The 24,981-nt window shown below is 39.2% G+C and overlaps 1 protein-coding gene across 4 annotated transcripts in view; it reads left to right on the forward strand.

Moving 5' to 3' along the window:
• Window positions 1-24,981, forward strand: part of ULK4 (unc-51 like kinase 4) — a 567,394-nt gene that overhangs the window by 190,924 nt on the left and 351,489 nt on the right. For all 4 annotated transcript variants that reach the window (XM_039230385.1, XM_039230386.1, XM_039230388.1 and 1 more), the window contains 2 exons: window positions 7,076-7,127; window positions 7,230-7,324. In XM_039230385.1, the coding sequence (XP_039086316.1) occupies window positions 7,076-7,127; window positions 7,230-7,324 (147 nt within the window). The remainder of the gene's footprint in view (window positions 1-7,075; window positions 7,128-7,229; window positions 7,325-24,981) is intronic.

Raw genomic sequence — 24,981 nt, forward strand, 5'->3', positions numbered from 1 at the left:
TACGTTCCTAATAAAAATGTGGCTGTCTCTACTCTTTGTGGAATCTGGTGTCAGAATGAAGTAATTTTTAAACCCTTGTGGTATTTATTTGTCTCCAGGGAAGTGACCTTTTTATATTTTTATCTGTTGACTGTAATAAAATTTGACATTTGGAGAAAAATACATTCTCTCCTGATAATGTATTTTGTACAGATACTGTCCAAGTAGGGTAAATACATCCATAGAAAATACTTTCATAGATTTTGGTATTAAACATCATGAAAAAATTTAACCTGGCGAGAATGGAATGCTGGGAATATATTATCATCATTATTTACTTATGTTGCCCAGTTATGTGCAGTATCTCTTTGGAGGATGGCCTTTCTCTAAATTAAGCTCAGTTTAACTTTTTCTTTAATTTTGAGGAGATGGGTAGCAATGAAAAAAAACCAACAACAAATCATTCATTGTCCTATCTTTTACTTCAGGTTTTGCCCACAAAAAGTAGTCTTTCTTTTCAGTTGTGGCTCACGAATGATGTTATCTTTTTTCCTAGCCTGGAATACAGTATATATCATTGATAAAATGGGGAGATACATAAAGAGAAAGTTGACATTTGTCACACGGCATCTCCAGTCTTATTTGATATTAATAACAAACAACTGAGATTTTCAAAATGCCATTGAGGTTTCTAGTTAACATGAAGTAAACATCTTCATTTTACTGTAGGTTTGGAATTAAAAAATGATTGTCTTCCACAAATGAGTTTGTAGTTTTCTAGAAGGTTCATCATAAAGTATATGAAGTTTTGAAGTACAAATGTTGAGTGGAGGTCACTAATTTTTTAAGGTGTGTCCAGGTGATGTCGTAGGGTCCTTTTGTCCCCAATTTAAAATCTTTATCATCCTAAGTGCCTTGAATCCTCAGTTCTGTAAAGTACGGAACTTTGGTTGTATGTTCATGAATTTGCAATTTATTAGAATTTCACTTATCACCTTCTTTAAATTTCCTTGTTAATGTGTTTTTAAGTACTGTATAGAAGTACTGTATAGGTGGCGTTTTGGCATGACCATAGTTCTGTAATTCCACTGAATGGACCTATCGATGCCTGGAAGTGGTAATTTTGCCGCTCCAGCCATCTTGGGATCTTTTGGCACAGTGTGTGTTTGGGATGAGGATAATTGTTCTTGCTTGTTCTCTTATTTTTGTTCTCACGTAGAGCACCTTTCTCTGCCTGCGTTAGATGAGTACGCTTTAGGTTTTCAAGGAACCAGCAAATGCGTCCAACTAAAAATCTTCATGGACGCTCAGGAATGTTGTGTGTGTGTTTTCAGGAGGACACATCTGCTCTGTGTCATGCTCTGCTCCTCACAAGGGAGGGGGCCACACCAAGGAAGGGTCTCCTCATTTCTCCCAAGAATGGGCGAACTCTCTGTGCACTGGGTGGTATTCTGTAGGGTTTTCTTAATACAGGCCCTTTTAGGGAATCGAAAATATGGTCCCTGGTTGAAAGATAATTAGGATATTGGAAAATCTTTGGAATTTTTTTTCCCCCTTGATAATCTCACTCACATAGAGGGAGTTTTGGCAAATTAAATGGAAAAGGTCATTTGGCTTTCTTTGGGCTGTTTCCCCAGTTAGAATCATGGCCAGGCCCAGAATCTTTTCATTATTTTTCTCATCACATTTGTTATTTGGCCTTAGCTGTGTTTTCATTGTTCTTATACTTGGTGTTGATGGCTTTGATGAAAAACTAGTAAAGGGAAAGAAGTACTTACTAAAATGAAGGACCCGAATTTAATTATCTATAGGGTTCTTGTGCATGTTATTATGAGCTCTTGAGAGTTGGTTGTTGCTTCCATGAATCGATTCATAATCTGTCCAGAAGATGCCAAAGGTATTAGGGAGGTCTCAGCGCCCTGCTCATGCCACCAGGCAAAGGGGACTTATCTGACATCCTACAGCTCTGTGGAAATCCACAGTGTGGATTAGCATATTGAAACCTCTTGAGTTTTGTGCTTGGGACTAATTCCTTTAATTTTTGCTTATGTAATGGTTTCCTGAACTTAGTTGAGAGTTTTTGTTTTGTGGGGCGCAAAGGGGACTGCACAGCTCTAAGTGTTCTGTAGAGCAGTCCGCAGAGTGGCTTTGTGGAACTGTCCAGAGCCCAGTGCATCTTATCTTCTGCCCTGGTGGCCTGAGGGAGCAGTTCATTCACGTGTACATGTTTAGGACTGTATTTTGAAAGCCTTATTCTATATGGAGATAAATATTTTTAGTGTTTTTCAAAATGTATCTGGTAGAGTAGCTTGATTTGCCCTAATTAGAGGTATTCAAGTGTGGTTCCTCTTTAGGAGTTGTATCCAATGGCAGCAACTTGGTACCTAGAACTTTTTGGGTATTCTCTTAGGCAGCTTTCCCACCCATGGGTATGGAGACAGCACTCAGGTTGGGGTGATGGCCACTCGTTGGGAGGGTCCTGGTGGCTCCTCACAGGCTGGAGGGAGCGGTGGAATGGTGCCTCCCATTGGCTTCAGTTTTCACTTTGGCAGCGGCATGTTTTGCCTATTTGACTCATAGACATCTTTTCTTTTTTTTGGTAGAAAAATTCAGGATGCTTCTTATATATGGATACAAGCGTGTAGGAATTAATGTTTTGTAAACATTTTTTCCCCAATGATAAAGTTTTGGTTGTCTTCTTTTTATAGAGGCAAGTATTTGGAAACAATTTAGCAGGGCACCTTTAAAACCGTTATTAAGCTTTCAAAGGGTCCAGGCAAAAGCTGATAATTGCTGTTTTCCCTTCTTATTAACAGAAGCAGTGTGTCATCATACCCGCCTCCCTCTCCAGTGGGGGAAAAAAAAAGCATCTAGGGACAGTGTGAACAGTAAAGCATCTGGGGAAGCGCTGTGGGGAAATCCTGTGGTGAATACCGTCGTTCTTTGGGGCCCCCATCGAATTGGGCTGGGAAATAGGAAGTAATGACCTTAAGGAAATACGCTCGGGAACTCATGATGTATGTTAAACTAACGTTCACTGTGTTTCTTGTGTCCTTTTGAAAATGCTCATGATTAATGAGCTGAGGAAGAGGATTTTGTTGTGGTTTTTTTTTTTTTTTTTTCTTTCTTAAGTTCTGGCCTCGTTAGTTTATAAAAGTGCAACGATTGTGTGGTGGTTATAATTTTCTATAAAAAAGACCTCACCATTCTAATTTTCAAACACAAGAAATGATAAAGTTATTCTGATAGCTTTTAATATAAAAGTATAATTATAATCTCCATTATTAATAAATCTTCACTTATCCTAGGTATTGAGACAATGACTTAAGACAAGATATACTTCCTGTCTTTTGCAGATTTTTGTTTTAAGTAACTATTGTTTTGTTGGTAGGTATCGACTCCAGTTGCAGTCGATCAGGCAGAGAGAGTACACTCTTACATTTTTAAAAACATGATACAGTGTACTCATTCATAATACAAATGCTATTATGAGTCTCCCCCTCTCCCTTTTATGAACTAAACTACTTTGCTACAGCAGCTGATTTCCAGCTTCTTTGAAGTACCGAGTAATATCGCAGAGCACTGGCCTGCCCTTGAGGTGCCGCTATCCTCTCTGGAAGGGGTCATTTTCTGCCCCCCACTCCTCTACCCAGTGAGCCTGACTGTGAGCGCCCATCCTTTTTGCTCCTCTGCTAGCATTCCCAGCTTTGAATCTCGTACCCTCAGAAGATGGCCTGTGTTATGCCCCGTGCTGTGTTCCTACAGATTTCTGGGTCGTTGCTGCTCATTCCTTAGGATCTCCTAGCAGGGAGCTCACTGTCAGTCTCTCTGTGCTGTGCCTGTCCACGTTCTTGGAAAACCAGACATCCCTATGGACCTTCCTTCAAACACCTCAGCCTCTCTACCACCTCCTTCCTCATGGACTTATCTTCCCTCCCTCAACTGGCAGCATCCATGACCTTATTTCCATTGTCACACTGGCTGGCCACCACCCCTGATTTTCAACCCCCTTCTTCTCCCCATCTCTAGCAGCCCTTTGGTTACAATGAGACTTAATTTGCTCTTAGCACTTTCTGCTAACGGTCCTGCCCTCCTGAGGGCCAGTGACTTCACTTTTCTCTTCACTCAGCTCCGAGGCTCTTGTTCAGCCCCCATTACTGCCTTACCAAACCTCTAACTCCCTTTGCTTTCTTCCTCCAGTGTCCTTCTCTGGCCGACCCTAATTCTGGTTCCATTTAATTCTCTACCTCCCGCTTTGAATATCTAGATATGGCTAGAGAAAAACTCAACAAAATAACTGGACTCATTTTATTTTATTTTATTTTTTTTTTTTAAATTTTTTTTTTTATGTTCTATCCATTTCTAGGAGAGAAAGAGACAGCGTGAACAGGGGAGGGTCAGAGAGAGGGAGTCACAGACTGAAACAGGCTCCAGGCTCCGAGCCGGCAGTCAGCACAGAGCCCGACGCGGGGCTCGAACCCACGAACCGCGAGATCATGACCCAAGCGAAAGTCGGACGCTCAACCGACTAAGCCACCCAGGCGCCCCGGACTCATTTTATTTTTATTTTATTTTTTTATAGCTTGTCTCACTTTAAATTCAAGATGGCTCATCTCAAGTGAGCCCTCTCTGCAGACTAGTGCATCTAGTTCCTTTTCCTAATTTATATGCCTTCATACTTACTAGAAGAAGTATATCAAAAGACATCAACATTGGTAAATCAATGAAGCATTCAGTAGGGATTCTTTTTTAATTAAACAGAATAAGTGGAAGGAAGCCCATAATTCCACTATTGAGATGACCCTCCTTGACATTAAAAAAGAAAAAAAATTAATACATGTAATATGACTAGCAAATTCCAAGAGCGCAGAAGGCAGAGAATGAAATGTGAAAGCATGCCTCCCAGGCCAGCTTCTGTCTTCCTAAAGGAAACCTCTGCTAGTGGGTCGGTCCCTGTGATTTCTTCCTCAGAAATTTTTGTCCTCATCTGTTTGTGTATTATCTATATTTTAAAATATATGTACAGGAAAGATCATAGTACAAACACTGTGTGGTGCCTTCTTTCTTTGCTTAGCAATCCTTAGACCTCTAAATAGATTTATGTAAGTCAAAAGACATCTTTCTCTGAATATTTTATCCAACATCAATTCTGTCTTTACTAAGCAAAAGTTATATGCCCCTTTTAGAACTTTGTGAAATTATTTCAACCAAGTTATCATGACAAGCTATTTTTTTAATTATGTATTACATTATTTATTTTTGGTCCTTTTTGTTTTTGTAATCATAGATTGAAAACCACTTTAAAGTGTCTTACATGTTCAGCTTTCAAAGAGCATATGTCTTAAGATTTTCTCTTAAAGGCAATTTGTGCTTATATAAATTATAAAATATATACTTATTAAAAATGTGTAGAAAATTACAGTGAGATTTGAAGAAAAAATCACCCATAACTACACCACTGTCAGAGACAACTCTTGTTAACATATTGTTATTTACTCAGAGTGTTTTCAATTTGCATGTATGCACTTGTGTGTAGAAAACTGTGTAGCACATATGAGTTGCCCTGTATGCCGTTGAGACCATGCTGTGAGTGTATTTGTATTCTGTTTTCTTTGTATTTAACTTTGATTCATCAGTATTTTCCAACAGCCTTAAAATTTCTTTTTCTTTCCTACAGTTTAATGGCTATATGCTGTGCCACTTGTATAAACTGTATACAGTTTGCTGCCTGAAATTTCAGTGAAGTTCAAAAATACCCAAACAAACAGCACACTATTTAGGGACGCATGTATATCTAGTAAAGCTATTAAAAAATGCCAAGGAAATGATAAATTCATGACAGTCATTATCTCCATACGAATGACATGGGACGTGGGAAGCTCATGCAGAGCTCCTAACTTAAATATAGGTGTAAGAATTTTCTTTATTCTTTATAACCCAGAAACCTTACACATGTGCTTTTGTATGTGTTATAGATAGCCATTTATATTTCTGAATATTTTAAGAAGAATCATTGGATCATAGTAGACTCATTTTCCCTCCAGACTAATTGCTTATTTGTTTTTTTTATTTCAAGGTAATCCTATGGTTTTTTTTTGCTACTTGTTATTATATATAAACTATAACATATGTATTATTTTGTGAGCCAGGGGCCAGAGCTCAGTTGCAGGGCTTTTGCACGTTCACACTATTACTGCTGTTTTGTTTATTATTCGTTTTGTTTTGTTTATTATTAGTAATGTTTTGTTACTATTATTAGTAAAATGTTTATTTACTTGGGGGGGGGGTGTGCAGAGAGAGGGGAAGACATAGAATCCAAAGCAGGCTCTGGGCTCTGAGCTGTCAGTACAGAGCCCAACATGGGGCTCATGAACCTGTGAGATCATGACCAGAGCTGAAGGGGGACACTCAGCCAACTTAGCCACCAGACGTACCTCCACTGTTTGGTTTGGATCCCGTTCACGGAGTACCTCTTCTGTGCGGAGCATTCAGCTGGGGACTGGGAAACTCACCCAGGGAGCTCACAGCCCAGCCGCTCGGGCCTGTTTCTAGAACAGTATTGGGAGTCATCCGGCATGGAGGCATGGGGTTGGGGTTCGAGGAGTAGAATATGTATCAGAGGGTCTAGCAAGGATAGTTAACTGTGAAGGCAGGTCTTGAACTGCTGCATCTCAATGCAATTTGCATGCAGGGTAGCTAGGCTTGACCTTCCTTTGAGAGGACTGTTTCACCTGATTACGTGCATCCTTACTAACTTCCGAGGTAGCAAACGAGTAAGAGGCATACTGGAAATGTTATGTATCAGTTGGATTATCCTCAGTGTTTATAGGTTGACATTTCTGTGCTTATATTGCTAATGAATTTGTTCCAACATTACATCTCATGGATAGTGGAGTGTATGTTTAAAAATGATTTTATACACACACACACATACACACACACACATTATTCATGTGGTCGTATTTTAAAACTCTGGTTATAGGGTTTATGCCTTCCAGAAATTACTTCTTTAGGAATGATAAGTGCAGTTTTGGGGAAAACGTTATTTATATTTTCTTTCATAGTTATTTTGAAATCTTATTTTTCTTTTTTACAGAGTCATATTAAATCTATAGACTCAGGAGAAACTAACATAGATGGAGCCGTAGGTGAGTAGACCATGGGACATTTGACATCCTTGTTTGAAGTACTTTGATATAGCGATTTTGAACATGAAAATAAGCACCTGTAATAATTACCTGTATTCCTAGGGCTGATGGCATCGGAAGAATTTATCAAGATCACGTTGTCGGCTTTTGAAGCAATAATACAATATCCTATTTTGTTGAAAGACTATTGCTCTACGGTCAGTTCTGGCAGCTTGTGAGAATGATATTGTTTTGTTTACTTGGTAATTCTGTATGTAAAGAGACTAGTTTACATATGCTTGGTTCATATATCTTCCTCACATGAGACAACCATTCAGAGAAGCTGCTCCCCTGACAAGATGAACATAAGAACTCCCTTCCTTCCTTGTTGACTTCCTTGGAATTTTCACTGGTCATTATTCTCTTTCCCTTCTGGTCCACACCTTACCCCCAGCCTGCTGCTTCTTACTTCTTTCCTGGTTATCTGTTGTACCCAACTGCATAAACTCCTAGGGCAGAGTTTTTCAACCTTGGCACTGGGCATTTGGGGATGGACAGTCCCTTGTTGTGGTGGCTGTCCTGCGCATTGAGGGATGTTTAGCAGTGTCCCTGGCCTCTACTCACTAGATGTGGGTAGTACTCACTCCTGCCCCCTTCAGTGATAAATGGAAAGGTCTTTACACGTTGCCAGAGGTCTTCTGAGCAGAGAAATTGCCCCCATTTCAGAACCTCTGCCTTGCCCTGATGCTTAGGTGAGCTGAGCACTGACTTTAGAGGAGGGAGGAAAGGCTTTGTGATTTCATTCTCACCCGCAGAAAGCCTCAAGAAAAGAAGCCAGGTAAGATGAGAACCCTAATTATCATTTTCCTGTTCTCTCTAATGGTTCCAGGGATTGACCGAACTCAGCAGGGCATTTCTAACTTGGGGTCTTTCAAGTGCTTGCAAGTCAGTGGTGCCTGGGGCTGGAATCATCTTGAAGGCTCATTCACTCACATGTCTGCCTCCAGCCGAGATCTTGGGACATCTCTCTCCGTCCTCTATGTGGTCTGTCCAACAGAGTGACTTCAGGGTGGCCTGACGTCTTAACGTGGCATCTGGGCACTCCCGGGACATGTGTTTCAAGCGAGGGAATCCTTATTTTTCGAGTGTAGGGAATGCCTATCAAGTTTTCATGGTGGTTTCTTCTCCTCCTCCCTAAATGTGCATTCAAATGTGTGTAGTTTAATATTGTAAAACCAGCGCTCGAGAAATTACCACTCAGTTAACAAACCATGACCACAGCCATGAATTTCCCCAATCACAATTCCTTTCCTCCCTGGAGAAGGGACCACTGTTTTGACTTTGATAGCAATTATTCCCATGCATTCCTAAACCGTATAGATTGGTTTTGCCTGCTTTTGTGCTTTGTGTCAATATGGTATGCATGTATTTATGACTTGCTTTTTTCGGTTCAGTGTTTGTAGGACATCCTTGTTGTTACGTATCTATATGGCTTAATTTTTCACCAGCGTATTGTAGCCCATTGTTGATTTTGAATATATGCAGATATCACAGTTTACTTATTTATTCCTGATAGACATTAGGCTCTTTCTAGCTTTTAGCATTTACAAAATGTTGCTATGGAGTTCTTGTTTATGTCTTTTGTACCACATAAGCATGCAGTGTTTCTAGGACACGTACTTAGGAATGGAATAAGTGGTTGCGGAATACATGCAGACTCATTTTGTCTAGAAAATGTAATAGGGTTTTCGAAAGAGGTGGTCCTATTTTATATTCACACTAACAGTGCAATACCCGATCCTCACCTCCTTCTCAACTCATGTCATTCCAGGCTTTTAAATGAATGAATATATAGTGATATTTCACCATAGTTTTAACTGGTAGGATCAGGACTACTAATGAGGCTGATTCGTTTTCCAGTGTTTATTGGCTTTTTGAGAATATTCTTTTATGAGGTTCTTGTCCATGTGTTTCTGTGATTTTGATGTTGACTTTTGTGTTGTTTTTCTAGAACTTACTGAGAGAGGTGTGTATAAATCTCCTTTAAGGCTACTATGAATTTGCTTATTTCTCCTTGTGGAATTGTTTCTGTTTTATGTACTTTGAGGCCATGTTATTAGTGCATGAAAATTTTAAATGGTGTCATTTTATGAAATTGACCTTTGTCTCATTGTGAAGTGACCTTAATTTCTAGTAATGCTTTTTGCCTAAAGGCTTGTATTTGGCTCATTTCAATATAATCACAAAAACTTTGTTTTGCTTAATATTTGCTGACATATCTTCTTTCGTTCTTTTTATTCTAACATCTCTCTAGCCTTATATATTAGATCTGTGTCATATAAATATCATATAGTATTCTAAAAAATCTAATTTGACCAGTATTTAACTTTTCACTGGAGGATGTATTCCATTTACATTTGGTATAATTGTTAGTGTATTTGAATTCACTGTACAATTTTCTTTCAGACTTTGTCATACATATTTTCTCTTTTCCCATCTCTAATTTCTCCTCTTGTGTAGTGATTTACTTTCTTTTGCATTAATTTTCTTCTCTATAGAAGATTGGTGTTTAGATTCTCTCTCTCTTCTTTTACTGCTTACCCTAAAATTTACATCATGCGTATTAACTTATTAAAAGCTGAACTTAAAAAAGAAGCTATCTTTTCTTTAGGTAAAATACAGAGCTCAGCCAACAACTCCAGTTAGTCTCCCCCATGATGTATATTACTTTTGTCTGATTCTTCATAGTCTGTCTTGTTCTGTCTCTTTCTCTTTCTCTTTAACTCTCTTTTATTATTAAGTAATAAAATAATACTCATTACTACTGTGATATAATGTTCAATTACATTTACCCACATATATACTACCTTTTGTTGTTGTTATTTGTTTTGTTTTTCTTTCTTTCTTAGTTCTCACTCCTTCAAATCTGGCCCCACCTCTTCCTGACCGCAGTGCTTCCTTCCCAGCTTTCCTTGGCTTGGGGGTGCCACTGGCATGCTCTTTGTCTGTCAAGTCGTTTTTTTGAAGGAGATTTTCCCTGAGCATTCTAGGTTGGCAGTTATTTTTGTTCTTGTTTAGTACTGTGAAGATATTATTTCGTTATCTTACATTCTGAATTTTCCTGTTGTCTGTCTTTCCTATGAAGATCATCTGTCTCTTTGTCCTTTGTCTCCATTTAAGACTATTTTTTGGGGGGTAGAGGAGGGTCTTTGGTTTTCTGTAGACTCACTCTGATGTAACCAACTGTGTACTTCTTTGTATTCTGCTTAGGATTCTTTGTGCCTCTTGAATCTGTGGATTGTCCTTTTTCATCAATTCTGGAAAATTCGTAGTCATCATCTCTGTTCATTCTCTCTCTCCTTTGCTCTGTCTCTGTCAGCAACTCAGACCACATATACATTAAACTTTGTCAATGTATTTTCTATACTTGCTGTCTTTCTACATATTCCATATTTTTCTCACTGTTATGTTGTTAGGTTTATTTCTATCTTCTGTGTTCAGTCTCATGCCAAATTATTGTCATTGACTTTTTAATTATGGTTATTTTCCATGTGTAGAAGTTCTTTTACCACTAGAAATTCTGCTTGTCTGTTTTTTCAGCCCACTGTATTGCTTTTTTATAATTTCCTGTTCCCTATAGGGAAACATAGAGAAATTATAGGGAATAGGAAATTATAGTTATCTTCCAGTTTGTGGTTTATTTACTCACATTTATTAGATGTGGTTGTTTAACACAATTTTTTTTTAAAGTTTATTTTGAGAGAGAGAGAGGGGGAGAGAATGTGCTTGAACACGTCGGGGAGGAGCAGAGGGAGAGAGGGAGAAAGAGTCCCAAGCAAGCTTTTGTTGGCACAGAGCTGGACATGGGGCTCAACCCCACAAACTCTGAGATCATGACCTGAGCTGAAACCAAAAGTCAGAAGTTCAACCTCCTGAGCTACCCAGGAGCCCCAGTTTTACCGTTTCTGACAGTTGCAGTATCAGGAGACTGTGATGTGAGATGGTGTCTGTTACATCTTGTTCACGTACAACTCATCTTGTTTTCTTGGAGACCTTACTTAGGTTTCCTGCTTGTGGGTTGTTGGCCTTGAACTCTGTGGGCATTTCCTGAAGCCTGTTGTGGTTGTTCCCTCCTTCAAGAGGCTTCGTGCTTGCTTTGGGGCCCTGCCAGTCATTGCTACCTCAGACCAAGGTCATTTGTACCCAGGGTGCAAATCCCTGAGGCTGTAGGTCTGAGATCATTACTTCCCAGGGCAGCCTCCTCCACACTTCCCAGGAGAGTGAAAGTGTGTGGAGAGGTTGGTGGCTGGATCTCATTTCTCCATCACTGTTTAGAGAGTATAATCCCCCCTCCTCAGTGCCCAGCTCAGGGCAGGAGATTCACAAAACCGCATATGCTGGGAAGACCTGGACTCAGACCTTTCTGGCCCTCGTGGCCCCCACCGGAGCCTGTGGTTGGGTGAGTAGTACGCACCGCCAGGGTACAGTCAGGTCTGTGTTCCTGTCTTCTCTTTTTTTTTTTTTTTTTTTTTTTAAATTTTTTTTTAATTTTTTTTNCATGAGCAGGGGAGGGTCAGAGAGAGAGGGAGTCACAGACTGAAACAGGCTCCAGGCTCTGAGCTGGCAGTCAGCACAGAGCCCGACGCGGGGCCCGAACCCACGAACCGCGAGATCATGACCTAAGTGAAAGTCGGACGCTTAACCGACTAAGCCACCCAGGCGCCCCTCCTGTCTTCTCTTCCACTCTCTGGTTAAGACTTTCATTTAGAAACTGGTCTGGAAGTTCCTCCACCGTCTTTTCAGATCTTGATTACTTTTAAGGTCTTGTTCTTTTACATTTTATCTGGCATTTTTCATTGTTTTCAATGAGAGGCTTAATCCAGGTAACCATACCCACTATTACCAGAAACTCTGTTATCACAATGATTTCTGAGCATTGCTCCAGTATTGCTCATTGATTCCTTATCCTGATGAACAATAACCCCATGGATAATTTGTTAAGATCCAGTATTTACAAATATCTGTACCTACATGTATATAGACATTTAGTTTATTTGCTAAACCTGAAATGCCATTATAATAATCATTGAAACTACAGCCCATAATATTATGATAGGAAAGGTATCATTGGCAACTCATGGGCTTCATAAAAAATATTTCTTAATGCTATAACCTATGGGAAATTTTCTAATTACCTCTTCTTGAGCATGACTGAAATACATGAAATGGAAGATCTAGCACTCTAAAGAGCATAAACATTGTTTGAAATGTTAGCACAAACTGTGTTCAAGGCTGCTGATCGATATTTTATTATGTGGAAGTGATTACATGCATTTAATTCTTGATAAGCACAATTGCTTAACTCAGATTTTTTTCCAGACTTTAGACCATATTAGTTGCGCTGAGTTGGAAATCACAAGTGTGGCCCACATAGCAGTCAGAAATACACAATGATTGCATGGAGGAGAGCACTTGTTGGGATGAGCATGGGTGTTATATGGAAACCAACTTGACAATAAACTATGAAAGAAAAAGAAGAAATACACAATGATTTGGATTGTAGAGACAAATGGCTCCCATTCATGGTGGTTTCAAAAAAATGTAACTAACAGCAAAGAGAAAAATAAAGGTGATTCTTTATTAGAAAATTCTGGTAATAATATACATAAATCACCTAAAATATATTTTAATTTCTTTAACTTATAAAACTAAGCTAAGTGGTAATACCATTTTTAAAATGAAAAGCTGCCCCTTTGTAAGTTTTTAAACTAAAGACTAGAGGCTAATAAATATTGAGTAATTTATCTTCAATTAAGCCAGATTTTTGAGTTACTATTAAGAATTGATGAGGTTTTAGAATGTGTGGAGCTCTTAGGAACTTCTAGTGGTTAGTAAGTTGGTATAAATACTTTAGAAAAGTGGTAGTAGCTATTGAAGCCAGACATAGTATATGCCGTTGATTCAGCAATTTCACCTCTAAATATATATTCAGTAGGAATACGGCATATGTTCAACAAAATACATACAGAAGTCTGCTCATAACTCCAAACAGGAAAGTATCCAGATGCCCATCTCAGCAATCTAATGGATAAATAACTTACGGTTTAGTCATATGGTAGAATACCTCATAGCAGAGAAAATGAATGATATATCATTATACTTAAGAACTTGGCTAAATCTCACAAAGTTAATGTTGAGATAAAGATGGCAGATACAAAATATCATGATCCAGTTGCATTAACTTTGAAAACAGACAAAACAAACCTATTACCACTTGGGATAGTGGTTATTCCTTGGGCAGGTGGTGACTGGAGGGGGCTACGAAGGGGCTTTGCAATGTTCTGGTAAAGTCTTTTTTTGATCTGAGTGCTGGGGAGTGTGTTAATCTTGTGAAAGTTAATTGAGACATATGCCTGAGGATTAGTATACTTTTATGTGTGTATGTTATATTGAATTAAAAAGTTTACGTAAATATAAAAGTATTTTTCATAAATATAATTTGTATTACAATTATATATCCTTAAGTAACTTTAAGAACTTGGACAAATAATTAATTAATAGTCTTTGGATGCCTAAACAGTTTCTAAATAAGAAACAGATACAAAACAGTGGCCATTCAATATAATTTTTACTTTATTTTTTCACAAGGGCCGTAGATGAACACAATTTGTAAATGTCTTTGAATCATACTTTTTAATTATATTATACTTTAAAATTATTTAAATTGTATGACATAAATGCTAGTTGACAGAAAAATATATAAATTGTTCTTTATTTTCTCTCTTATGCTTAATTAAAAGGAAGGTTGATGACTTTGGTTAAAGATGATAATTAATATAAATAGTTAATACAGAGAAATACAAATATGTATAGGAGATAATAAGTATGATTTTCTGTTTATTAAGAAAACTAGAATAGTTTATTGAGAGAGTAAATTAAAAAAAATCGTTTTTAAATGTTTATTCATTTTTTAAGAGGCAGAGAGAGTCAGAGCATGAGTAGGGGAGGGGGAGAGAGAGAGGGAGACACAGAATCCCAAGCAGGCTCCAGGCTCTGAGCCATCAGCACAGAGCTCCATGTGGGACTCAGACTCACAGACCATGAGATCATGACCTGAGCTGAAGTCGGACGCTTAACCAGCTGAGGCACCCGGGTGCCCCATCAGAGGTTAAATTTAATTTGATACACATTTTGTTTTATTTAATAGATTTAATTTTAAAGATATAGTTCAATACTTTAAATTCATTTCTATTTGTGTTTTATACATTTGTGAATGCCTAACTGCATACATATGAGGGCATATTAATAAACCCTTTACTGTAGATTGTTACATTAATAATGTACAAAAAAAGTACAATTAGAATTCATCTTTTTAATATAAAATAATTAGGTTATTTTATACTCATTAATAAAGATTTTTTGTTAATAAAATGTTCTGTTAAATTTCAAAAAATATTTTTCATAAGCAAGTAAAAGTGTATAGATCTTGGTAAATGTAAGCCCCCCACTTTTTTTTGCAAAGTAATTGATAAGAATTAGCATATCTGTTAATCAATCATTGGTGTGGACTTGTATCCTGTATTAATTTCCTATTGCTTCTGTAAAAAATTATCAAAACTTTAGGGGCTTAAAACAACACAAATTTATTATGTTATGGTTTTGGAAGTCAGAAGTGCAAAATGGTCTTTGGGGTTAAAATTAAGGTGTCAGCATATCTGTGTTCCTTTTGTGAGCAGTAAGTGAAGCAGAAAAAGAAAAATCATTTTCCTTACGTTTCCTAGCTCCCGGGGGCTGCCTGTATTCCTTGGCTCATGCGTGGCTCTTATTCCATCTTCAAAGGTGACAGTGTCACATCTTCAGGTCTTTCTCTCTCCTCTCTCTCTGATCTCTGCTCTTGTTGACACATCTCCTCCTCTGACTCTGATCCTCCCTTCTCCTTCTTATTAGGAGGCCTTGTTATTATACTGGGCCCAACTGTCTAATCCAGGATAAACCCCTCAAGATCCTTGAGTTAATCACATGTATAAAACCCCTTTTGCTGTGCAAGGTGATAAATTATCAGATTCTAGGGATAAGGAAGGTGCATGTGTTTCTGCCTGCCATCATTCTGTATACCAGAGATCCCTGTTTTTATCAATGGCCTCATGACTGAAATTATTTGGGTGCTCAAATTATACCAGATGTGGCCAGTATAAAGCTTTACGAGTTGGTTCCTGTGCCCTTGTGACATACCCCATCATTTTCTGAGTGATTTTTTTTTTTTTTTTTTAACTTGCTGGCACAAGATATTCTTGCCTTGGCTTTTAGGTTCTCTGCCCTGGCCCAGTCATTTCCCAGTCAGTTCTCAGAGGAGCTCTGGCTCCTCTTCATGGGAGGTGGTATTAGAAACCACAGTTTAGGGCCCTAGGTGTGCTTCTCTTTCCTGGGATGTCTTAGCTTCTCAGAAAAGTATACATAAAACAGAGCTTGGAAATGGATATGGGTATATACACATGTGAACACACACAACACACTCATATGCATGCTTGCATATACTGGTGCACACATACGCACACACAAATTTTGAAACCATAAGTTCACAGTAATAACTTCAAACCCAGTCCATGTCCATATGATTCCTGCTGTCTACACTCTGCTGTGTTTGTAAGGTACTTGGATTGGTCCTTTTCCTCCCCTTTTAGTACGGTTATAATACTAATCTGAAATATAGTTGATTAGATTTCAAGTTGCTTTCAAGTGTAGGGTTTCTTTTTTCCCTTCTTGTCCTTTTTATTTTTTGAATACATATAAGATCAACATGCTTCCAAAAGTCAAAGCTGTAGAAAGAGATGGATTCAGAGCAGTGTCACTCCATATCAGTTCATGGAGCTCTTCCTAACCCTTCATCAGAGCAGTATAGTACTCTACTCTTTGTATATGCATCAGAGGTTATTCAGCCCATCTCCTGCATTGGGACATTTCGGTAGTGTCTAATATTTTTCAGTTACAAGCAAATAGCCCTGTGCACATGCAGTTTCCAGAGTCGGAGGTGTGTCTTCAGGGCACGTTTCCAGAGTGGTGATTGTGGGATCGAGAAATAGATCCTAGAGTTGCTGTTTTCCTTCCCCCGCCTCCCAGTAGTATAGAAGAGTGTCTGTTTCTCCCCAGTCCCAGTCTTGCCAATAGCAGATGCCCGTCTTCTGAAATTTTGCCCATGTCTTGTGTCTTGGGAACTCCTTAGCGTCTTATTAGGTATTTAATATTGTAAAGAGGATTAAAACAATGTTGTGTCTAGTTTTTGTAGTTGTTCTTCTCAAAAAGGGTATTGTACTTGGCCCGCTCTTCCATTAGCCGGGGTAGAATTCACGGTGTAGGCATGTTTCCCTCGTACGTCCAATATGACTTTGGAGGAGAGGGGACTGGCAGTTGGTGTGAACATGTTAATTATTGTGCTGTCAGATGTACCACATTTTCCAAGGCTCACTGAAAGGAAGACTGATTAATTGTCAAATGTAGAATAAGAATTTTAATTGAGTGCTTAGAATAGTACACTTCAGTTTTCAAATGATATACTTTCATCTGTAAAATGAAAAAGAAGAAAAACACCCACTACAAAAATAACAGCATAAAGCATACTTTCATCATAAATGAGCATTTCAGAAATACACTTTCCATAGGTTAGATTGTTGCTTTTTTCTTTGTGAAAAAAGAACATTTGAATATGGTTACATGGTTATTTATGGGAGAAAGCCAGTGAACTTGAGTATCTTGTGTTCATCATTTCTTAAAACGGAACATAAGCTTGTTAAGTGATAAATTCCCATTTTGAGCATCCAAGGCTTTAAGACCAAGTGAAGGCAAGTTTAGCCATCAGAGCATTATTTACATATTTTGGTGTCTTTGCGATTGTGTAGCTGAAGTGTCCCAGAGCTGTCAGCATCCCTAGGTCACGGACATCCCTTTCTTTTGGGACATTGGGGATCACTAGCAGCAACTAACATGCATGTACATGCACACATAGTTTGGGGTAGGGATCCCAGGCTTTGAGCAAAGAAATGAAAAGCACCTAGACCTGGGAATCTGTATTTTTTAAAAAAGTAAACCATGACTCTGTTTTTAGGACATGTCCTTAAATGACTTTTACCACAGACAAATGTCTTTGTGTAACAAAGCAATTGCCACAAGCGTTAAGTATTAAGGTTCCTTGGATTGTTCTATACACAGGTGTATTGTCGCCACAACTAAAATAAGTAAATGAAGGATGAAATTTTGTGGTAGAAGTCATTCGTGTAGGGGAGCTCAATTAGAGTTGCAGTGGAACTTAAGTACACGGTACATCTGTTGTTTATAAATCTTGTGGAAGATTCTAGTAGAGGAAAGCACCGATGAACAAACCATCTACTTCACAGCAGCAGAAGTTGCTGTGTATTGTCTCAGACGGTTCAGTCTCTTGTTTGTAACAGGTAGACCTAGCACCGGTGGACAAAGCCGTGCCAATAGAAGGTGTACACGACTTGCTTTGTCCTACACGGTGTTGGACTTTGTTATGATTTCCTCACTGTGACTTGAAAGCTATTTGGTAAAGAGGAGGTTTAGGTTTTTGTCCCTTTTCCTTCTTTTTTATTGTGCTGCATTGTTACCATTTGGCATTGGGTTGTCTTGCATTCCCCACATATTATTTTTAACAAGAAATGTTTTATAACATGACTAATCAGTAATTATTCTTTGTGTTGGTATGACATAGGATTTGAATTTCTAGGGGAACTTAGCCCTAGTTTTAGATAAAAATCAAGGGGTATTATGTATAGAATTGTTGAATCACTATATCCTACGCATGAAACTAATATAACATTGTATGTTAATTATACTGGAATTAAAATTAAAAACTTAATAAAAATCATTGGATGTTAAGGAAGAAAATAACAAATGAATGCTGTTTCAAAGTATATTTGAAAGAGAGAATGGACAGGGATCTCTGCGAGGGGTGTGGGTCTTGGATTATGTGGAAGGGGACCTCCTCTTTGTGTGTAGGGCCATATGATCTGCTGGAAGACAGAGAAAAGCTGTCACCTTGAAATATCTCCCTGGCCTTTTTATAACCACTAGGCCACAGCTGGGTCTGTATTGGACTTCCATTTCCTTTGTATGTAGGGATCCAGGAGTGGCCTTGGAGCTTGGATGAACAAAAGGGGTGGGAGTGGCAGGGAAGTACAGTTTCTCTGCATAAATAATGAGCAGACATTGGGTGGGGAGAGAAGAGAAGAGGAAAAAAGGCAAGAACGAAGAGGGGGCCTACAAGATTCAGGCAACAGGGCAGGATCATCAGAGCTGTGGGGGGACAAGGTTAGTGGGAAAAAAAAATCAAAGATGCAGGTGATTCAAAGATGACTAAAAGCAGAGTGTTTAATATTCAGTTGCAGATTGTGGGTGTTGCCGCTACAAAAGCTGTATCCCTCGGAACCCTCAGTCGAGTCTGGTGTACACACTGAGAACCTGTGACATTTTACATTCAGTCCTTGAAAAGGGACCGTGTTCTGTGTCTGTGTTCATGTGGCACCGTGAGAAGGGTGGAGATCAGGAAGACCCCCTGAGGCTGCAATGGGGAGCTTGCTGTAGGGGGGAAATCACCCTCCTTACTTGTATTTGGCAGAGACCCTAAGCTCGTTAGAGGCTGTAAAAACTTTAGGGCCGACAAAAAGGGGAGGCTTAAGGTGTGTATCTTGGTTGGCCTGGTGGGGCTGGAGGCAGACTAGTGAGAAACAGGGCCTCCTGTGGGATTGGTTAGGGGAGCGTGTTTGACTTTCTCTGGCTGGTCGGGAGGTGGAGGAGGCAGGCTACGGAAACAGTGAAGCTGGCATCCGTCCGCCGAGTCCTGACCGTCCTGAGTTGGCTGCGGCAGGTGTCGTGAGCTGGCTTCCCTGCCTGCTTCCTGCGGAGGCCGCGGGACAGAGTCCTAACTGTCATGTGTAGGCTGATCACCGTTCATTTGGATACTCAGTCTCGGAAGCAAACAGCAGGAGAAGGAAAAACGCAAATAAAATACTAGAGTAAGTAAAAACTCAGAGTCGGCAGTGAACCATGGGGAAGTAAACACACCACTGCACATTCCGAGAAATCTGAGAGGACTTGAGATTTCCTATAGCATGCAGGCCTGAGAATTTTATTTAAAATTCAAAGCTGGGCTCACCTCAGCTTACACTCAGGATACAAAAGCAAATTCTTCCTTCCTCTTTCCTTCCTTCCTTCCTTCCTTCCTTCCTTCCTTCCTTCCTTCCTTCCTTCCTCCCTCCCTCCCTCCCTCCCTCCCTCCCTCCCTCCCTCCCTTCCTCCCTCCCCCCCCACCTCCCTCCCTTCCTCCCTTCCTCCCTCCCTTCCTTCCAGATATTGCCATTGTGTAGAACAAATACCTTTCAGGTTTCAACACTTTTTAAACATCCTATTCATATTAATAGGACGTTTTCCTGTTCACATTCATAGGATGAATTAATGCGAATAGAGTTATAGCAGTGATGTAATAAGTAGACCCAAAGAAACCTTTAAGGTTTTGGTTTACTTACGTATTTATCACTTGTATATTTATAGTAAGTGCCTTTTGTAAACCACCTCTTTATTATTTTTTTAATATTTTATATTTTAGAGAGCAAGCTGGGGAGAGGGCAGAGGGAAAGAGAGAATCTTAAGCAGGCTCCACACCCAGTGCAGAGCCTGACGTGGGACCCAATACCTTGACTCTGGAATTATCACCTGAGCCGAAATCAAGAGTCAGATGCTCAACCCACTGAGCCACTCAGGAGCCCCTGTAAACCACCTTTTTAAAACAAAGCACTGGGATTTAATTATACTGCAATTAAAATGAAAAAAAAAAAAACTTAATGAAAAATCAGTGGGTGTTAAGGAAGATACAGTAGTGAGCTAGGATGAGACCCTGTATCGGTTGCTTGGTTGGAAGAGACCAATATGAAAAACAAAGATTGGACCATGGTTTGAAGAGTGCTGTGTTGGTGGTTTGCTTGGGGTCAAGAGCCCTGTTCAGTCTCATGGGGTCTGGAGATGGTTTTTTGAGGAGATGATTTTATTCTTGAATTAAATCTTGGAGATAGGTAGGAATTAATTCCTGAAGGGCCTCCTGAGTGAGGAGTCAGTGTTTCAGGCAGACAGAATCCTGTTTGCCAAGAGAAAGAAGTGTGAAATGTTATCATGAACCAGTTTTAAGGTTTCTCCCGGTATTATTTTGAGATACTTAATTTACTTGAAAATACTTAATCATAGAGGTGTAAGAAGATATGCATGAGTCGGTGTTAGGGTCTGCCCTAGGAAAGGTTAGTTTGTATGTGAAGTGTGCTATCAGGAATACACGCTCAAGAGGTGGTTGGTTAGCACTGGAAAGACTCTAATTGGTTCACACCTGTGAAGCATCTTTATCTTGATGACCCTTTTGTTAGAAAGATTATTTTCTTTGGTGAAATGAGTCCATTTTTAAAGATCTGTGGATTGGCTGGAAATTTTGGGCAAGTGGTCCATCCTCTGAAGGGTACATGTTTCCAGTGAACTCAGTGGGTTAGCATTCTTGGCATTTGTTTCTGCATTTTGTACACTGGAAGCCTTTGGCATTCCGGTGAAGTCTGTGAGCTCATTCTTGGAAAGACATTTTTTTTTTATTCCTCTTCTTTATAGCATTTTTTTTTTTTTACAAATAGTTTATTGTCAAATTAGTTTCCACATAACACTCAGTGCTCATCCCCACAAGTGCCCTCCTCCATGCCCATCCCCCCTCCCCCCCACTTCGATCAGTCCTCAGTTTTTGTCAGCATTCAAGAGTCTCTCATGGTTTGCCTCTCTCCATTTCCCCCACCATTTCCCCCCTTCTTCTCCCCCTTGATCCTCAGTTAAGTTCCTCCTAATCCTCCTATACGTGCAAACATATGATATTTGTCCTTCTCTGCCTGACTTGTTTCACTCAGAGAAACAACGAAATCTGGCCTGTGTAGCAACATGGATGGACCTTGAGGGTGTTATGTTGGAAAGACATTTTTAAATGCATAAGGGAGAATAAAGTGCATGGGGATATGCAGGAAATGATTTGTACCGAAATACAGGTATCAAGATATTTTTAAGAAAGAACAGATTTTCCCTGCTCTGGGGCTCAAGTAATCATCATTACTGTTTCCAAGAGCCGTTTTCTGGGGAGGCTCAAGTAATCATCATTACTGTTTCTAAGAGCTATTTTCTGGGGTCCCTTTCCCTGATACCAGTGCCATGCTCTTCTGTGTCACTTTGAGCACCTTGGAGCTGTGGCCTTGTATTTTACAGCTGCCCTCCTCTTTCTGAGAGTTACAGTGTAACCTCCAGGGATTTGGGATCAGAGGCTAGAATTTTGTTCAATGTGTTGTCATGAGCCGATCTGCTCTCTCAGTTTAGAGTTGCTTTCTCAGCTCTGGCTGGTGTCTTGTAGGTTATTTATCCAGGTCATTGTCTTAAGGTTCATCTAGATGGTTTTAAAATAAATTCAGAGTAAACTACTCTAAATATTTCCAAAAGGAAAGTGTAAAAAGGCCCAAGTCATTATCTGGATGGATTTGTAGGCCTTTACGTCAAACTTTTAGCAGCTATTTATTTCAAGGACAGTGGCAATGATAAAATACACCTTCTCTGCCAAGAAACTCTGGCTCATCCACACATCCCAGTTTATGTAATGTTAGTTATTTCACATTTGTGTTCATTGCCATTCTAGACCTTAGTAGCTATTTTTTTTAACAGTTTATTGTCAAATTGGTTTCCATCTAACACCCAGCACTCATCCCCACAAGTGCCCTCCTCCATGCCCATCACCCCCCTTCCCCTCCCCACCACCCCCATCAGCCCTCAGTTTGTTCTCGGCATTCAAGAGTCTCTCATGGTTTGCCTCCCTCCCTCTCCCCCACTATTTTTCCCCTTCTTCTCCCCCATGGTCTTCCGTTAAGTTCCTCCTAATCCTCCTATACGTGCAAACATATGGTATCTGTCCTCTGCCTGACTTATTTCCCTCAGCATAACACCCTCAGGGTCCATCCATGTTGCTACACATGGCCAGATTTTTTTTCTCATTGCCGTGTAGCATTCCATTGTATAGATAAACCACGTCGTCTTTTTTTTTTTAATTTTTTTTTTTAATGTTTTATTTATTTCTAGGAGAGTGAGAGAGACAGTGTGAACAGGGGAGGGTCAGAGAGAGAGGGAGTGACAGACTCTGAAACAGGCTCCAGGCTCTGAGCTGGCAGTCAGCACAGAGCCGGACGCGGGGCTCGAACCCATGAACCGCGAGATCATGACCCGAGCGAAAGTCGGACGCTTAACCGACTAAGCCACCCAGGCGCCCCATAATAAACCACATCTTCTTGATCCATTTGTCCGTTGATGGACACTTAGGCTGTTTCCATGATTTGGCTATTGTTGAGAGTGCTGCTGTGAACATTGGGGTCCATGTGCCCCTAGGCATCAGCACTCCCGTATACCTTGGGTAAATTCCTAGCAGTGCTATTGCTGGGTCCTAGGAGAGTTCTAGTGTTAAGTTTTTGAGGAACCTCCACCTTGTTTTCCAGAGGGGCTGTACCAGTTTATATTCCCACCAACAGTGTAGGATGGTGCCCGTTTCTCCACATCCTCGCCAGCATCTAGAGTTCTCTGATTTGCTCATTTTAGCCACTCTGACTGGCGTGAGGTGGTATCTCAGTGTGGTTTTGATTTGTATTCCCTGATGAGGGATGCTGAGCATTGTTTCATGTTAGACCATAGTAGCTATTAAGTTTTGATAGTGGTGGTAATAAAATCCCTGTACCTACATACTTTGAGCTCATTGACATTATTTGTGTGTGTGTGTGTGTGTGTGTGTGTGTGTGTGTGTATAATCTAATTTCTGGGTGTACTTATACTTAATATTTGTGTAAATGTTGAGATATATCACTCCTACAAATCTTTTTCCTTGCGTTTTGTTGAGAGTAGATACAGTAACCCTTTGATTTCTACAGTAATATATTGAAATGTTTTAATTTCTTAAATTTCTTTTGTTACATTTTCTATATATTTTCTATTAAAGTTTTACTCTAAGAACTTAATATGTTTTTCTGCTCCAAAATAACTAGAATTTTAAAACTTTAATTTTCATCTGTTATATTTTGCTAGAATCATTGCATGTTTAAGTCAATATTTTGCCAGAGGTATGTGGTGTTTTTCATTTTGGAATTTAACAACCAATGATCTTTTCCTAAAAACCATTTATTACTTTGATTTATGTAGTTATTGAATAGAATATAAATAAAATGGATGAAACTGTTTTTCAGTGTTTATCTCCCTTGCCTTGTTTGAGTTGCTAAGCATCCAGACATTTTCAGATTAATTTTATTTTTATTTTTCTGTTTGTGATTTATGGGCAGCTTTCTTTTGATAATGTAATCAACTGTCATTGCTCAAGAAAAATATGAATTAAAGGTGAATAGTCAAAAATTGAAATTGCCTTGTAGTCTTCATTTACATATTATAGCAAGCACTTTTTTCTCCATCAGCATCCTCTACCTGATTAAATATATTTTTAATACAGAAATTTACATTTGGTATGTATTTAAGATTCTAGGTATTGTTTCAGGCTACATAGTGAGATACTGTCTGTATCTTTTTGCAGGTTGATTGCTTTCATTAAATATATTGATTATCCATTCTGTTTTTTAACTCTTGAAATCAGATCTTAAATGACTAACTTTGAATGTGTTACCCAAAACTGTGGTTGGAGTTGTGAAATTCTTCTTCCAAGTTCTTGTACCAGTTTATTGGTTTACTGTGGTATGTGGGTACCCATTTCCCCTGGGGTTTGCAAGCTCTTGGTACTAAGGTAATTTCTTAACTGGACATGTGTAAATCTACACTTTTTTTTTTTTTTTTTTACCAAATAGATAGTTAATTGTACCTCTACCCTTAAATGAATAGTCTACATGTTTTTCCACTGTTGCTAATACTATTGCTGTCCTTTGCCGAGTTCCCATATGTGTCTGTTTCTAAGCTCTCAGTTATATTCCATGAACTTCTTTGTCTAGTTCTACACTTATACCACCTTGTTTCCCTTATAGGAAGCCTGGAAACTTCATAGGTTAAACCGTCTCTGCCCCACAATTTCTTGAAAATCCTCTATTATTCTTGATTCTCCACTGTTGTTGAAATCGACCTCTGTGCTCTGGAGCTAAAATATAATGTGAAGACAGAGTTTGGTATAAAGAAGGAAGATAGTGTATTATTTTGCTGGGCAAAGGAGGCTGCAGGAGGCTAATGTCTCTAAGACTCCCTAGGTAAAAGGCTGAGGGTTTTTTTTTTGGGAAAATACAGGATCTGGGTGGTTTCAATAGGAATGTGGTATGTTGCTGCCAGCCGCCTTCATCATGTCTTCCTAGGTGGTCTCATGTCTAACATTGGCACGGCCATCCAAGTCTCATTATTAAGTTTACATTGAGGTCAGCGAGATGTCAATATCAGCACTGAGTTCCTGGAACAAAGCATTCTACGGGAAAATAAATGAGGGGAAGGGAGAGGCTTCAAGAATGAGGAAGGGAAAAATTTCTTCAGAGTCAAGCCTTGCTGAAGCACCAGCATGTCTATCTTAATTTCCATCCATCTTTATGTTTCTATAGCATTGTCACTATTTTCCAAATACATTATAGAATCAATATGAGGAGTTAATGCAAACGTTCTTGGAATATTTATTTGCATTACATTGGAATTACGGGTTAATTTGCAGAGAGTTGACCTCTCGGAGTCTATTCATCAATGACTATGCATTACCTTTGTTTATGCCTTCTCTGATGTATAGATCTGAGTCTCTGACCTATATCATTTTTCTTCCCTCTGAAGAACTTTTTAAAACATTTCTTGCAAG

The sequence above is a fragment of the Hyaena hyaena genome, unplaced genomic scaffold (genome assembly GCF_003009895.1).
Source record: "Hyaena hyaena isolate Hyena2069 unplaced genomic scaffold, ASM300989v1 scaffold_45, whole genome shotgun sequence".
Classification (NCBI taxonomy): Eukaryota; Metazoa; Chordata; class Mammalia; order Carnivora; family Hyaenidae; genus Hyaena; species Hyaena hyaena.